This window comes from Pseudophryne corroboree, chromosome 3, assembly GCF_028390025.1.
Source record: "Pseudophryne corroboree isolate aPseCor3 chromosome 3, aPseCor3.hap2, whole genome shotgun sequence".
Lineage (NCBI taxonomy): Eukaryota > Metazoa > Chordata > Amphibia > Anura > Myobatrachidae > Pseudophryne > Pseudophryne corroboree.
In genome coordinates this window covers 231,896,916-231,913,287 of record NC_086446.1, presented here as the reverse complement: position 1 = coordinate 231,913,287, position 16,372 = coordinate 231,896,916, and the positions used below count along the sequence as shown (strand labels likewise).

At 46.5% G+C, this 16,372-nt stretch overlaps 1 protein-coding gene across 2 annotated transcripts in view; it reads left to right on the top strand.

The window, feature by feature from the left end:
- Positions 1-16,372, top strand: part of STAU1 (staufen double-stranded RNA binding protein 1) — a 140,128-nt gene that overhangs the window by 67,562 nt on the left and 56,194 nt on the right. For both annotated transcript variants that reach the window (XM_063958889.1, XM_063958890.1), the window contains 2 exons: positions 5,489-5,627; positions 15,276-15,441. In XM_063958889.1, the coding sequence (XP_063814959.1) occupies positions 5,489-5,627; positions 15,276-15,441 (305 nt within the window). The remainder of the gene's footprint in view (positions 1-5,488; positions 5,628-15,275; positions 15,442-16,372) is intronic.

The window sequence follows — 16,372 nt, the reverse complement described above, 5'->3', positions numbered from 1 at the left end:
CCTTTGCCCCGATTTAGCGCGGCTGCGTTTGACGGGGTGGCTGTTGAGACCGCCCTCTTAAGAAGAGAGGGCATTCTAGATTCGGTTATACCAACCATGTTACGAGCTAGGAAGCCGGTTACGGCAGCTCATTATTACAGTATTTGGCGTGCCTATATAGGTTGGTGTGAAGCTCGGAAGTTTCCGACATCATCTTTCAAGTTATTCCGTCTTTTGTTATTTCTACAGATGGGGTTAGATGGAGGACTGCTTTTATCTACACTAAAAGTGCAGGTATCTGCTTTGTCAAATTGCTTTCAAAGACGATTGGCTCTATTGCCGTCTGTACACACTTTTCTGCAAAGGTGTCCTAAGAGTACAGCCTCCATTCGTTCCACCTACAGCGCTATGGGACTTGAATCTGGTTTTAGATTTCTTACAGTCTTCATATTTTGAACCCTTACAACAAGTGGATATTAAGTTTCTCACTTGGAAAACAATTTTGCTCACCGTATTTGGTGTTTTATGATGACACAGCGGAACTTCGGACGAATCCCGCTTTCTTACCAATGGTAGTGTCATCTTTTCACATCAATCAACCAATAGTAGTTCCTGTGTTAACAGGAGATTCAGGAACTTTAGATGTGGTACGCGCACTGCGCGTTTATGTATTCCGAACGTATACTGTTCGTAAGACGGATACGTTGTTTGTTCTCTATGATGCTGCCAAGATGGGTTGGCCGGCTTCTACGCTGACCTTATCCAGATGGATAAAACTGACCATACGTCAGGCTTACCTTCATGCTAGGTTACAGCCGCCTACATCAGTAACGGCTCATTCCACACATTCTGTGGGAACTTCATGGGCAGCTGGTCGTGGAGCTTCTACGACGCAGCTTTGCCGTGCGGCTACATGGTCTTCAGTGCACACGTTTGTACGCTTTTAACAGTTTGATACGTTTGCGGCATCTAGCTTTGGCCGCCTAGTGTTACAGGTGCCAAACAGCTCTCCCGCCCACGGGGGAAGCTTTGGTACGTCCCAAGAGTACTCCAGTGACCCCTAGTGGATGAAAAAGAAAATAGGATTTTGGTACTTACCAGGTAAATCCTTTTCTTTGAATCCATAGGGGGCACTGGACGCCCACCCAGAGCAGTTTTACCTGGTTTGTGGTAAGTTCAGGGGATCTTATGGTAACACACTCTAACCGAATGGTTCAAATTATCAAGTGCTGGTTATGGTGTCAACTATTTAGTTGTCAGTAACGTTATGTGTCAACTTTATTGTTGTCCGTTATGTTATATGTAATTCTCCATTGCCAACCTCTCTAGCTCCTGTTCGGCTCAGTAAAAAACACTGAGGTACTATGGGATATGGAGGGGTGGAGAGTTCTAAATTTGAATATTCAGTGCCCTGTTCCTGCGGAGGCCGTCTATATCCCTAGAGTACTCCAGTGCCCCCTATGGATTCAAAGAAAAGGATTTACCTGGTAAGTACCAAAATCCTATTTTCTCCCCTCTGGGGCCCCGCCGGCTAGGTGTTCCTACCCGGGGCCGTCTGTTCAGTCCTTTCGGTCTAACAGATTTCGATCTAGGGCCAGAGGTGCCTCCAATGCGGGTAGAGGCACCAGAGGTAAGACAAGAAGACCTACAAACACCGGTTCTCAGGAACAGAGCACCAGTTCTACTTCCACTAAGTCCTCAGCATGACAGCGCCCAATCACCCCGAGGATATCTTGAGGTGGGAGCTTGACTGCATCACTTCAGCCGCATCTGGGAGGGTTCCTGCCAGGATACCTGGGTCAGTGGCCTCATTTCTCAGGGGTACAACCTGGAGTTCGACGGTGCTCCTCCCCACTGATTTTTCAAATCAAGCTTACCAGCTTTGAAGTATACGCAAGTTACGTTGCAACAGGCCATACAAAAGTTGGTCCAGTCCCACGTCATTGTTCCAGTACCAATACAACAACGTGGAAAGTGTTATTTCTCCAACCTGTTTATCTGTGGTACCGAAGCTGGACGGTTCGGAAAGGCCCTTTTGAATCTAAAGTCCTTGAACCCTTACCTAAAGGTTTTCAAGTTCAAAATGGAATCCTTGAGAGCAGTGATTGCGGGCCTGGAAGAACAGGAATTTATGGTTTCCCTGGATATCAAGGACGCCTACCTTCATATTCCGGTTTGGCTACCTCATCAGGCTTATCTGAGGTTTGCCCTACTGGGCGATCACTACCAGTTCCAGGCACTACCCTTTGGCCTGTCCACAGCTCTGAGGGTGTTCACAAAAGTAATGGCGGAGATGATGTTCCAGCTCCGGGTCCAGAGGGTCAGTGTTGTCCCTTACCTGGACGATCTCCTGATAAAAGCAAGATCCAGGGAGCTTTATTGACCGCACCATCCAACTTCAGTCACACCATGGGTGGATTCTCAATTTACAGAAGTCCCACCTGGAGCCAACTCAGCGGCTCCTGTTCCTGGGGATGTTACTGGATACTGTGGCCCAGAAGGTGTTCCTCCCGGAGGACAAGGCGAGAATACTTCAGGAGATGGTCCGCATGGTGCTCTGACCTGCTCATATATACATACATCTCTGCATAAGATTGTTAGGGAAGATGGTTGCCTCATACGAGGTTATCCAATATGGGAGGTTCCATGCCAGAACATTTCAATTGGATCTTCTGAGCAAGTGTTCCGGATTACATCTTACAGATGCACCGGATGATACGGCTGTCGCCTCAGGCTAGTATTTCCCAAGGTCTCAGCTCCTGGGCAGGTGGTCAGCCCATGAAGCCCTCCTTCCGATCAACATTCTGGAACTTCGGGCAATGTACAATGCTCTGCTTCAGGCCTCTCCTCTACTCAGGGATCACGTGATCCAAGTACAGTCTAACAACGCCACGGCAATGAGCAATGTCGGCTATCTTCATTCCGGGAGTGGACAACTGGGAAGCGGACTTCCTGAGTCGTCATGAGATCCGCCCGGGAAAGTGGAGGCTCCACCATCCGTTGTTTCAGCAGATCGACTGGTGGGGCTGCCCACAAATAGACATGATGGCTTCTCGACTCAACAAGAAGCTTCATTGGTATTGCTCCCGAACCAGGGACACTAAGGCGAGGGCAGTGGATGCACTGACGTTGCCTTGGCCTTACCGGCTGGTCTACCTGTTTCCTCCGATTCCGTTGCTCCCAAGGGTGCTAAAGTGAATCAGAAATCAAGGAGTCCAGGCAGTTCTGATTGCCCCGGATTGACCTCGGAGGGCGTGGTACGCGGATCTTCGGGACATGTCCGTCGAAGACCCTTGGCCTCTACCACTAAGAAGAGATCTTCTTCAACACAGACCGTTCGTATACCTGGACTTACGGTGACTTTGACGACATGGAGGTTGAGCGGAACATCCTAGCTCACAAGGGCCTTTCCAAAAGAGTTATTGCTACCATGGTTCAGGCCAGGATACCAGTGACTTGAAAACACTATCATATCTGGAGAAGGTATGTCTCTTGGTGTGAAGTTCCACTTGGGACATTTCCTCCGTTTTTCCTGCAGGCTGGTGTGGATAAGGGCTTGCGTCTGGGTTCCATTAAGGTCCAGATTTCAGCCCTCTCAATTTTTTTCCAGAAGATATTGGCAGTATTGCCAAAAGTTCAGACCTTCTTGCAAGGGGTACTTCACATTCAACCTCCTTTTGTGCCGCCCACAGCACCCTGGGATTTGAATGTACAGATGGGTCCACAGTTATCTTGACTAGTTTTCTGCGCCTAGGCACAACATGACTTATTAGCATAAACCCCTCATCTATTGCTCTCAACTGCAATCCAATACAGAGAACAATGCAGCAGGGGATTAAGTCCGACTGGCCAGTCTCAGTTAATCCTATTAAAGGTCAAGATAAATGTGGACCCATCTGTAATGTTGGAATTTCTACAGTTCTCCTGGTTTGAACCTGATGACAGTAGAAGATAAGTACCTCACGTGGAAGACGGTGATGTTACTGGCCCTGGCTTCTGCTAGGCGTGTCTCGGAATTGGGGGCCTTATCGTGTAGAAGACCAAGTAAGGGCTTCCACTTGAATCAACCTATTGTTGCTCCATCAAGGTCTCGCGTTTCTGCTCCTCCGGTGGCATTGGATGCTGTGCGAGTTTTGAAGCTCTATGTTAAGAGAACAGCTTGCATCAAGAAAACGTATTCCTTGTTCGTGCTCTATGATGCGCAGAAAACGAGTTGCTCTGCTTCAAAGCAGTCCATTGCTCATTAGCTTAGGCTGACTATCCAACAGGCCTATGTGTCGGCAGCCTTGCCTGTTCCTAAGTCTCTAAAGGAGGCCCACTCTAGATCGGTGGGCTCTTGCTGGACGGCCTTGCAATTATGACGAGCTGCTACATGGCCGGGGCAGAACACTTTTGTTAATTTCTACAAGTTTGATACCCTGGCCAAAGAGGATACCCAATTTGGCAGGCGGTGCTGCAGCAGTCTCCGCACATTCTGGAAGCTTTGGTACGTCCCCATCTTACGAAGTCTCCCCAATATCCCTTATGAGGGAAAAGATTTTAATTACCTACCGGTAAATCCTTTTCTCGTAGTCCATATGGGATATTGGGCGCCCGCCTCAGTGCGTTGACTTTTCTGCAGGTTGTCTTTTCTATAGTTACCTGTGCAACTGTTTATGTTGGTGGTGTGCTGGTGTATAAATCTCACCACTCATTGTTATGTTCCTTCTCTCATGTAAGTCCTTTCTCCTTCTGGCACTGTTTTACCTATAACTTGTGGGAGGGAGCATAGAGGGGAGGAGCCAGCACACCCAGTGAAGAAATTTAAAGTGCACCGGCTCCTTTGGACCCGTCTATACCCTATCGTACAAAGTCTCCCCAATATCCCATATGGACTACGAGAAAAGGATTTACCGGTAGGTAATTAAAATCCTATTTTTACTGGATGTGTGGTACAAAGGGAGACAAAGTGACGTACCTAAGGTTACTAGGAACTGACTGTGGGATGTAACAGTGTTGCCAGCAAACCTGTGTCATTGTTCTACATTCCAGAAAGATCTGTTACCTCACTACTAAAGGAACATTGAGCTGTTCCTTTTTAAAGTTCAGAAAGCATGCTAGATCATTAAGTAGCTATTGGATGACTTCTGTGAAATAATCCAATGGAAATCTATTGTAGGAAGTCTCAAAAATGTCATAGGGCTTCTGGAAAATATCTAGTAAGCAGCACCACATACTGGATTTTATAAGGTATGCTTCAGTTAGCTTTGCATGTGAATATCATTTTCCAGAAATCTATTCTCGCATCAAAGAAGCTTATTTGAACAGTCAATTAATAACCTATGAATGTGCTTTGTAAAAGAAAAAATAAATAAATATATAATAAATATATATATATATATATATATATATATATATATATATAAAATTTATTTATTTGGGGGGGTGCACAGTTATTTTGTTGTAATTGCTGATATATGACCGTTTCAGATGTCACATTATAATTCCAAATTGTGCTTCTGCATTTCAGACAGCATAACACCGACAGTGGAACTAAATGCATTATGTATGAAGCTGGGCAGAAAACCCATCTATAAACCCCTGGACCCATATACAGGCATACGTTCTTCCTACAATTACAACATGCGAGGAGGCGGTTATCCTCCACGGTACGTTTTACAGACTATGGGGCCAATTGAATTATCTGTAGTAACCTGAGATTTTATCGCGCAGTAAACCTAACATGCACATTGCAGGCTATTACTCTTTCAGCAAGGCTGTGGGACCATTGGGTTGTAGGTTGGGACTGCTTGAGCTGGCACTTAAACTATAGCTTTAACTTCTAAGATCCCCACTCCCCACCCTGCAACCTCATCATGCCAGTGTACTTTAAGTGCCTGTGGCGTTAGGCACGTTTTAGGGAGGGCTGCTTTCAATAGAAGCAGTTTAGACACTGACCTGTGACCTGTGTTTTTCAAGGCAAAATGCTCCACTATGGCTATGTTTTTCATTTTGTGCCCATTTTAATTTTAAATTACTGTTTGGACAGGTGGACTGTCATGCCAAGCCTAGTGTCACATATACATCAGGGGCCACATGTCTACCCTTGTAGAGCTGGATTTTATCCACTTCCAGCGAATCATGTATCTAAGTGGGAACTGCCTCCCAAGGTTGACGCTGCAGTGGTATGTTTAGCTAAACACACAGCTCTTTCTGTTTAGGGCTCAGCATCTTTTAAAGATCTTCTAGATTTGACTGTTGTCTCAAGTTAATTTTTATAGGTTCCAGGGTTGTTATCAGACCTTACTACTGGGCTAACAAGCTTCTCGTGGAGCTTCACAGTGATATATTCAAGGGACTCCCTACTGGAATTGGCGATGTAGCTTCTCTGTGTGAATGAATATGTGTGTGAGGCCTTGCCAATACTGTGCTCAGGTGGCTTCCAGGGTTTCAGCTACAGCTGTCTCGGCTAGGAGTGCTCTTTGGCTCTGTGCTTTGCATGCGGATTCAGAATCAAAATGTTCTTTGACATCTCTTCTGTTTAGCAGGGGCATTCTCTTTAGCCCAGAACTGGATACTTTTATTGCCCAGGCTACTTGTGGAAAAAAGCATTGGCTGTGAAATGCCAGTGGTCAGAATACTGACAGCGACGTCTCGATGGTGGGTAGCCCAACAGGGGAAAAGTAAGTATACTTACCTTTCACCTATGCCCCCCTAATCCTCCCTACCCGCAGCCTAACCCTCCCTGGTGGCGCCTAAACCAAACCCCCCTTTCTGCAGCCTAAACCTCCCTGCCCTACAGCCTAACACTAACCCTCCCTCTTCCCGTAGCCTAAACTGTAACCCCCCCGGCAGCCTAAACCTAAGCCCACCCTCTGCAGCTTACCCCTCCGGCGTCCCGGCATACACTTGATCAGGGTTCTCGTAGTGGGTTTGTGAACCTTGTCAGGATACTGGCATACCGAGCAGTGTTGGGATTCCGGTGTTGGCATTCCGATTACTGGGCTCCAGTTAGCCAGGATCCTGATCGGATCCCAGGAAAAGCACTACCGGTGGCTTACCCCTAAACTGGGCTCCACATTTCCGACCTGTTCGCTTCTCCTTTCGGTGTGGCGCGTCAACTAGAGGTCACTCTGTCAGTGGCCACATCTTTCCTGACAGGTGTTTGACTTCTAAAGGCAGTTTTTCTGGTGCCAACTGCTCCAGACAGTCTAGCGCCTGATGGAGTCTCTCTCCCCTCCAGTTGCAACAGTTGCTCCAGTTCAGGGACCGTTGGATGGAGTCGTCTTTAGATAACTGGGTGCTGGTCATCATTTACAGATGTTACATCATCGACCTCAGGGGTCCACCCACGGCATTTTATTGCCACAGCTCTTCCCTGAGATGCGGACAAGAAGGTGGCATTACAACAGGCTATCACTTTTCTTCTCTCAGATGGTATTATTGCTCTAGTTCCACGCTAGAATGGAAACAGGGGCGTTACTCCAACTTTTTCCTTGTTCAGAAACGACCTTGAACACTAGGTTGTAGGTAGATCATTTTTGAATGTTAACTCTCCGATCAATGATCCACATGATCAACAAATATTTGGCCTCACTGTATGTCAGAAACTGGTATTTTCACGTTCCGATTTGAGCAGGTCATCATTCTCAACTTCATTTTGCAGTCTGATCCAATCACTATCAATTTCAGGACCTACCATTTCGTTTAAACACGGCTCTGGGGGTAATTCAGCAAATTTGTTAGCAGTTGGGCAAAACCATGTGCACTGCAGGGGGGGCAGATATAACCTGTGCAGAGAGAGTTAGATTTGGGTGGGGTGTGTTCAAGCTGAAATCTAAATTGCAGTGTAAAAATAAGGCAGCCAGTATTTACCCTGCACAGAAACAAAATAACCCACCCAAATCTAATTCTCTGCAAATGTTGTATCTGCCACACCTGTACATACTATGCTGCAAGCACGGAAATCACAAATTTACAACAGGGTATGGAAAATATACATCTTGTGGTGTGAAAAGAGAAGGGTTTCATACCTTCTAGTAGAGGTCCGGACCTTTTTGCAAGGTGTGGTCTGTATTTAACCACCATTTCGTCCGCTGGTGGCACAGTGGAATCTGAATCCTTGTCTTGTCTGCTTTCAAACAGGCTCCATTTGAACATTTAGATTCAGTGGATCTTCAGTATTTCCAAGTTGAAAGTTGTTTCAACTTTTCATTTAAACCAGGTAATTGTTTTTCCAGTTTTCCCTCATTTGGGCTCTTCCCAGGGCCGGGGTGATCTCTCTCTGCAAATTTACTAGGACAAGATTTCTGTCCACCACACAGATTCTCTGCTTGTTCTTTTCGACTCACATAGACGTGGTTGGATATCTACAAAGCAGACGCTCGGTCATCACTTGAGCCCACTCTAGTGTGTGTCGACCGGCACTATATCGGGTGTCAGCGCATAGGGCGGTGGCGACCTTCTTGACCGTGTAAACATTGCTTCAGTAAAACAGGTATTTTGTTCAGCTATCTGGCCTTCCTTCAACACGTTTGCTCATTTTCATGTTTTTGCCTCTGGCGAAGATGGTTTTCTGAATGGGCAGCCTGAGCGTTTCCTCCCCTGTAGGACGTTCTATGGTCCAGTGTCCCACCAGCCTTGCTGAAAGAGAAAAAGGTTTTTTAGGTCACGTTCCGTTGAATCCTTTTCTCTGAAGCAGGATTAGGACACTGCATTCCCTCCCTCATGCTCAGTTGTGTAAAGTTTTGGTTCTTGATCGATGATTGATTTATTTTTTTTCCCCTTTCCTGCTGGTTTTGCTTTATTGTTCAAACAGTTTCATAGGGGTACTGCTACTCCTTACCAGACTTTTTTTTTTTTTTTTATATAGAAGTACTTGCATTATGGGGTTGCAGGGGGGAGGAGCTTAGAATTTAAAGCTATAGTTTAAGTGTCCATTCCAGCAGTCCCAACCTACAGTACAAACCCAGTATCCCACAGCCTGCTTTAGCACAAAGGATTAAAAAATCCTTTACTTCGGGATGCACACTCCTACGACTTGCTATATTCACTTCAACATTGATTATCATAATTGTGCAGTGCGCAACTTGTGAAGTGCATGAAAAAATGGAGAAAGTACCCTGTGCCCAGGAAGTGGCAAATTACATTAGATGGCAGTATTGAAGGCTATTAGTGGCCAAAAGAAAAGTATTTCTCGAACGTCCTAGTGGATGCTGGGGACTCCGTCAGGACCATGGGGAATAGCGGGCTCCGCAGGAGACAGGGCACATCTAAAAAGCTTTTTAGGTCACATGGTGTGTACTGGCTCCTCCCCCTATGACCCTCCTCCAAGCCTCAGTTAGGTTTTTGTGCCCGTCCGAGAAGGGTGCAAACTGGATGGCTCTCTTAAGGAGCTGTTTAGTAAAAGTTTTTTTTTAGGTTTCTAATCAGTGATTCCTGCTGGCGACAGGATCACTGCAACGAGGGACTTAGGGGAGAGACTTGCAACTCACCTGCGTGCAGGAGGATTGAAGTCTTAGGCTACTGGACACTGAGCTCCAGAGGGAGTCGGAACACAGGTCAGCCTGGGGTTCGTCCCGGAGCCGCGCCGCCGATCCCCCTTACAGACGCTGAAGAAAGACGGCGGAACGGAGGTCCGGAAACAGGCGGCAGAAGACTTCACAGTCTTCAGAGAGGTAGCGCACAGCACTGCAGCTGTGCGCCATTGTTGTCACACGGCTCACTGACACGGTCACGGAGGGTGCAGGGCGCTGCTGGGGGCGCCCTGGGCAGCAATATAAATACCTATTTGGCAAATAAATACATCACATATAGCCATTAAGGCTATATGTATGTATTTTAACCCAGGCCAGTTATTAAAAAACCGGGAGGAAAAGCCCGCCGAAAAGGGGGCGGAGCTTATTCTCCTCAGCACACGGCGCCATTTTCCTGATCAGCTCCGCTGGTGAGGAAGGCTCCCACTCTCCCCTGCACTGCACTACAGAAACAGGGTTAAAAGAGAAGGGGGGCATAAATTGGCGATATAATGATATATTAAGAGCGCATATATAGAAACAACACCTTCTAGGGTTGTTATATACATTGTGGCGCTTTTGGTGTGTGCTGGCAAACTCTCCCTCTGTCTCCCCAAAGGGCTAGTGGGTCCTGTCCTCTATCAGAGCATTCCCTGTGTGTGTGCTGTATGTCGGTACGTGTGTGTCGACATGTATGAGGAAAATGTTGGTGAGGAGGCGGAGCAAATTGCCTGTAATGTGGATGTCACTCTCTAGGGAGTCGACACCGGAATGGATGGTCTACTTATGGAATTACGTGATAATGTCAACACGCTGCAAGACGGTTGACGACATGAGATGGCCGGCGGACAAATTAGTACCGGTCCAGGCGTCTCAGACACCGTCAAGGGCTTGTAAAAACGCCCATTTACCTCAGTCGGTCGACAGACACAGACATGGACACTGACCCCAGTGTCGACGGTGAAGAAACATACGTAATTTTCCTTTAGGGCCACGAGTTACATGTTAAGGGCAATGAAGGAGCTGTTACATATTTCTGATACTACAAGTACCACAAATAAGGGTATTTTGTAGGGTGTGAATAAACTACTTGTAGTTTTGCCTGAATCAGATAAATTAAATGAAGTGTGTGATAATACGTGGGGTTCCTCCGATAGAAAGTTATGGGCGGTATACCCTTTCCCGCCAGAAGTAAGGGCGAGTTGGGAAACACACCTTAGGGTGGATAAGGCACTCACACGCTTATAAAAACATGGCGTTACCGTCTCTAGATACGGCCGCCCTCAAGAGCCAGCTGATAGGAAGCTGAAAAATGTCATGACAGTATATACACACATACTGGTGTTATACTACGACCAGCAATCGCCTCAGCCTGGATGTGCAGCGCTGAGGGGGCTTGGTCGGATTTCCTGACTGAAAATTTTGATACCCTTGACAGGGACAAGATTTTATTGACTATAGAGCATTTTAAGGATGCATTTCTATATATGCGTGATGCGCAGAGGGATATTTGCATTCTGGCATCAAGAGTAAATGTGATGTACATATCTGCCAGACGAAGACACGACAGTGGTCAGGTGAGGCAGATTCCAGACGGCATGTGGAAGTATTGCCGTATAAAGGGGCGGTCCATCGGACCTGGTGGCCATGGCAACAGCTGGAAAATCCACCTTTTGTTACCCCGAATCACATATCGGCAAAAAAGGACACAGTCTTTTCAGTCTCAGTCCTTTCGTCCCCATACGGGCAGGCGGGCAAAGGCCAGTCATATCTGCCCAGGGGTAGAGGAAAGGGAAGAAGACTGCAGCAAGCAGCCCATTCCCAGGAACAGAAGCCCCTCACAGCTTCTGCCAAGTCCGCAGCATAACGCTGGGGCCGTACAAGCGGACTCAGGTGCGGTAGGGGGTCATCTCAAGAGTTTCAGTACGCAGGGGGCTCACTCGCAAGGGAACTCCGGGATCCTACATGTAGTATCCCAGGTGTACATTGGAAATTCGAGACATCTTCCCCTCACACAATTCACAGGCTGTATTCCCAGCAGGTGATAATCAAAGTACCCCTCTTACAACATGGAAGGGGGTAGTATTCCACACTATATTGTGGTACTGAAGCCAACCGGCTCGGTGAGATCTGAAATATTTGAACACTTACATACAAGCGTTCAAATCAAGATGGAGTCACTCAGAGCAGTGATAGCGAACCAGGAAGAAGGGGACGATATGGTGTCACTGGATATCAGGGACGCTTACCTACAGGTCCAAATTTGCCCTTCTCACCAAGGGTACTTCAGGTTCCTGGTACAGAACTGTCACTATCAGTTCAGACGCTGCCGTTTGGGTTGTCCACGGCGCCCCGGGTCTTTACCAAGGTAATGGCCGGAATGATGATTTTTCTTAAAAGGAAACATGGACGCTTTCCTGATAAGGGCAAGGTCCAGAGAACAGTTGGAGGTCGGAGTAGCACTATCTTAAGTAGTTCTACGACAGCACGAGTGGATTCTAAATATTCCAAAATCGCAGCTTTTTCCGATGACACGTCTACTGTTCATAGGGATGATTCTGGACACAGTCCAGAAAAAACGTGTTTCTCCCAGTGGAGAAAGCCAGGGAGTTATCCGAGCTAATCGGGATCCTCCTAAAACTAGGAAAAGTGTCAGTGCATCATTGCACAAGAGTCCTGGTAAAAATGGTGGCTTATTACGAAGCAATTCCATTCGGCAGATTTCCCGCAAGAACTCTTCGGTGGGATCTGCTGGACAAATGGTCCGGATCGCATCCTCAGATGCATCAGCGGATAACCCTATATCCAAGGACAAGGGTGTCTCTCCTGTGGTGATTACAGAGTGCTCATCTTCTAGAGGGCCGCAGATTTGGCATTCAGGATTGGATGCCGGTGACCACGGAGGCCAGCCTGAGAGGCTGGAGAACAGTCACACAGGGAAAAAATTTCCAGGGAAGTGTGATTAAGTCTGGAGAATTCTCTCTGCATAAATAAGCTTAGAGCAAATTTATAAGGCTCTAAACTTAGCAAGACCTCTGCTTCAAGGTCAGCCGGTATTGATCCAGTGGGATAACATCACGGCAGTCGCCCACGTAAACAGAAAGGGCGGCACAAGAAGCAGGAGGGCAGTGACAAAACTGCAAGGATTTTTCGCTAGGCGGAAAATTATGTGATAGCACTGTCAGCAGTATTCTTTCCGGGAGTGGACGACTGGGAAGCAGACTTCCTCAGCAGGCATGACCTCCACCCGGGAGAGTGGAAACTTCATAGGGAAGTTTTTCAGCATGATTGTGGACCGTTGGCAAAGACCAAAGGTGGACATGATAGCGTCCCGCCCGAAAAACGGGACAGGTATTCCGCCAGGTCATGAGACCTTCAGGCGATAGCTGTGGATGTTCTGGTAACACCGTGGGTGTACCAGTCAGTGTATGTGTTCCCTCCTCTGTTTCTCATAACCAAGGTATTGAGAATTATAAGACATAGAGGAGTATGAACTATACTAGTGGCTCCGGATGGGCCAAGAGGGACTTGGTACCCGGAGCTTCAAGAGATGCTCACAGAGGACTAAGGGCTTGGGGAGCTAAGAAGGGACTTGCTTCAGCAAGTACCATGTCTTTTCCAAGAATTACCGCGGCTGCGTTGACGGCATGGCGGTTGAATACCGGATCCTGAAGGGAAAAAGGCATTCCATAAGAGGTCATACCTACCTTGGTCAAAGCCAGGAAGGAGGTGACCGCACAACGTCATCACCACATGTGGTGAAAATATGTTGCGTGGGTAAGGCCAGGAAGGCTCCACGAAGGAAATTCAACTAGGTCGATTCTGCACTTCCTGAAAACAGGAGTGTTTTGAGCCTCAAATTGGGGTTCATTAAGATTTAAATTTCGGCCCTGTAGATTTTCTTCCAGAAAAAATTGACTTCAGTTCCTGAAGTCCAGATTGTAAAGGGTGTATTCCATATACAGTTCTTTTGTGCCTCTAGGGGCACAGTGAGATCTCAACATAGTGTTGGGATTCCTTAAAATCATATTGGTTTGAACCGCTCAAATCTGTGGATTTGAAATATCTCACATGGAAAGTGACCATGCTGTTGACCAATATCTCACATGGAAAGTGACCATGTTGTTAGTCCTGGCCTCGGCCAGGCGATTGTCAAAAAGAATGGGCGGTTTTGTTTTACAAAAGCCCATATTAAAATTTTCCAGTTGAACAGGGCAGAACTGGGACTCGTCTCCAGTTTCTTCCTAAAGGGGTGTCAGCGTTTTCACCTGAAACAATCCTATTGTGGTGCCTGCGGCTACTGGGGACTTGGAGGACTCCAAGTTACTAGACGTTGTCAGGGCCCTATATATATATATATATATATATATATATATATATATATATATATATATATATATATATATATATATATATATATATATTAGGACGGCTGGAGTCAGAAAGTCTGACTTGCTGTTTATATTGTATGCACCCAACAAGCTGGGTGCTCCTGCTTCTAAGCAGTCTATTGCACGCTGGATTTGTAGTACAATTCAGCTTGCACATTCTGTGGCAGGCCTGCCACAGCCGAAATATGTAGATGCCCATTCCACAAGGAAGGTGGCCTCATCCTGGGCGGCTGCCCGAGGAGTCTCGGCATTATAACTTTGCCGAGCAGCTACGTGGTCAGGGGAGAACACGTTTGTAAAATTTTACAAATTTGATACTCTGGCTAAAGAGGACCTGGAGTTCTCTCATTCGGTGCTGCAGAGTCATCCGCACTCTCCCGCCCGTTTGGGAGCTTTGGTATAATCCCCATGGTCCTGACGGAGTCCCCAGCATCCACTAGGACGTTAGAGAAAATAAGAATTTACTTACCGATAATTCTATTTCTCGTAGTCCGTAGTGGATGCTGGGCGCCCATCCCAAGTGCGGATTGTCTGCAATGCTTGTACATAGTTATTGTTACAAAAATCGGGTTATTACTATTGTTGTGAGCCATCTTTTCAGAGGCTACTTCGTTTTGTTATCATACTGTTAACTGGGTTCAGATCACAAGTTGTACGGTGTGATTGGTGTGGCTGGTATGAGTCTTACCCGGGATTCAAGATCCTTCCTTATTGTGTACGCTCGTCCGGGCACAGTACCTAACTGAGGCTTGGAGGAGGGTCATAGGGGGAGGAGACAGTACACACCATGTGACCTAAAAAGCTTTTTAGATGTGCCCTGTCTCCTGCGGAGCCCGCTATTCCCCATGGTCCTGACGGAGTCCCCAGCATCCACTACGGTCTACGAGAAATAGAATTATCGGTAAGTAAATTCTTATTTTTAGGTCCTTTTTAAAAGGTGTGAAATGGCTGATTTTTGTTATCAGCTTCTTCTTTTTTATTTTTTACTTGCTTAAAAATAATTAAAATCACATTTTCTTATACCCCTCAAAATTCTATGTTTTATTTTGGTGAAAACAACTTTCTCTTTGAAACACCCCAAAATAAAAGTTCCACCTAATTAAGCCCATTAATCACCTGAAAAATGATGCATCATTATTGGCCAAAACTATGCTATTTAAATGCCATCAAGCATATGATTATTCATTGGGAGGGGTGTGCCAGAGGTTGTGCACCGCGTACTGACAGTTTTACAACTGAGGGTCTACAGACTAAAATCCTCGCTGACTTCCATTAAGACCCGCATTATCACAGATTCCCTAATAGTAATAGAATGCGAAGATAATGGAATTTGGGCCTGTGTGCGAATCTAGTATTGGTTGTTTGTTGTGTATGATACTTCTGTATCTATGTATATTTCTGATTCTTCTAGGTACTTTTATCCATTTCCTGTCACACCTATCCTGTACCAAGTTGAGTTGTCTATAGGTGGGCAACAATTTCATGGAAAAGGCCGGACACGGCAGGCAGCAAAACATGATGCTGCTTCCAAAGCCTTGAAGAGTTTACAGCACGAGCCCCTCCCCAATAAGCAAGAGGTATGGTTGATCACTGGAAGCATAGTGCCAGGTACTTGGGTCATTCACCTGTATCATGACGACTGCAGTGACATTTGGCAGGGGGAGAGGGGGTTCTCTAAAAGTAGCATAAATCTGCATATAATGGTCAGACTGGTGTTTAAGGCAAACAATTTATAGATCTAGGTCCTGCCAGCCAGGGGCACCAGAATGTTTGTTTTTAGGTTAGGGTGCAAGATATAATTTCATTTTGGTGCCCCTATGTATAAAGAATTAATTTCTACCCAGATGTATTCAAAATCACATCCAGGGACAGGCGCTGTGATAGTAGTCCGTCCCTGCGATGTATAAAGTAAAGTGATCGGTATACTTTATGCTGCGGGCCTACTTGGCATGAGCGGTCATTAGACTGCGCTTGCGCGTGTGGCTGATATCGGGGAGGAATCCAGAGGCTACAATGGCTAACGCCATCGCTATTGTGATCGGAAATACGGAAATATATTCAGGAGATACTTACATTATGCGAGTATCCCGCCTGAAAACCTTAGTTTTCAGGAAATGTAACCCAAAATGTGTATAATGAATATGCCCCTAAAACATTACTGTAACGTGAGTTACTTACCTTCGTGTAGAAGACGAAGAAACAGGATCCATTCATAGCGTGCATCCTAGCTGAGGCTGTGCATGGAGGGTAATGACACTTCCCTCTTACAGGGTATATTTTCAGCTGAACTTTGTGGGAAATCAGTGGAGGGAGGGGTGGGGGAATCTGTGGGTGCCGGGGGGGGGGGGGGGGAGGGCAGCATTTGGGTCCAAGGTTGGGGGAGAGAGAAGGGATGAAGGAGAAGCTGAGGGGGAAGTAGGGAAAAACATATGAAGTGGGAGGTGAGAAGGACGCAGGACTGGTCCCCGAGAATGGGCCAGTCCACAGTAACTAGTCACATAATATAGG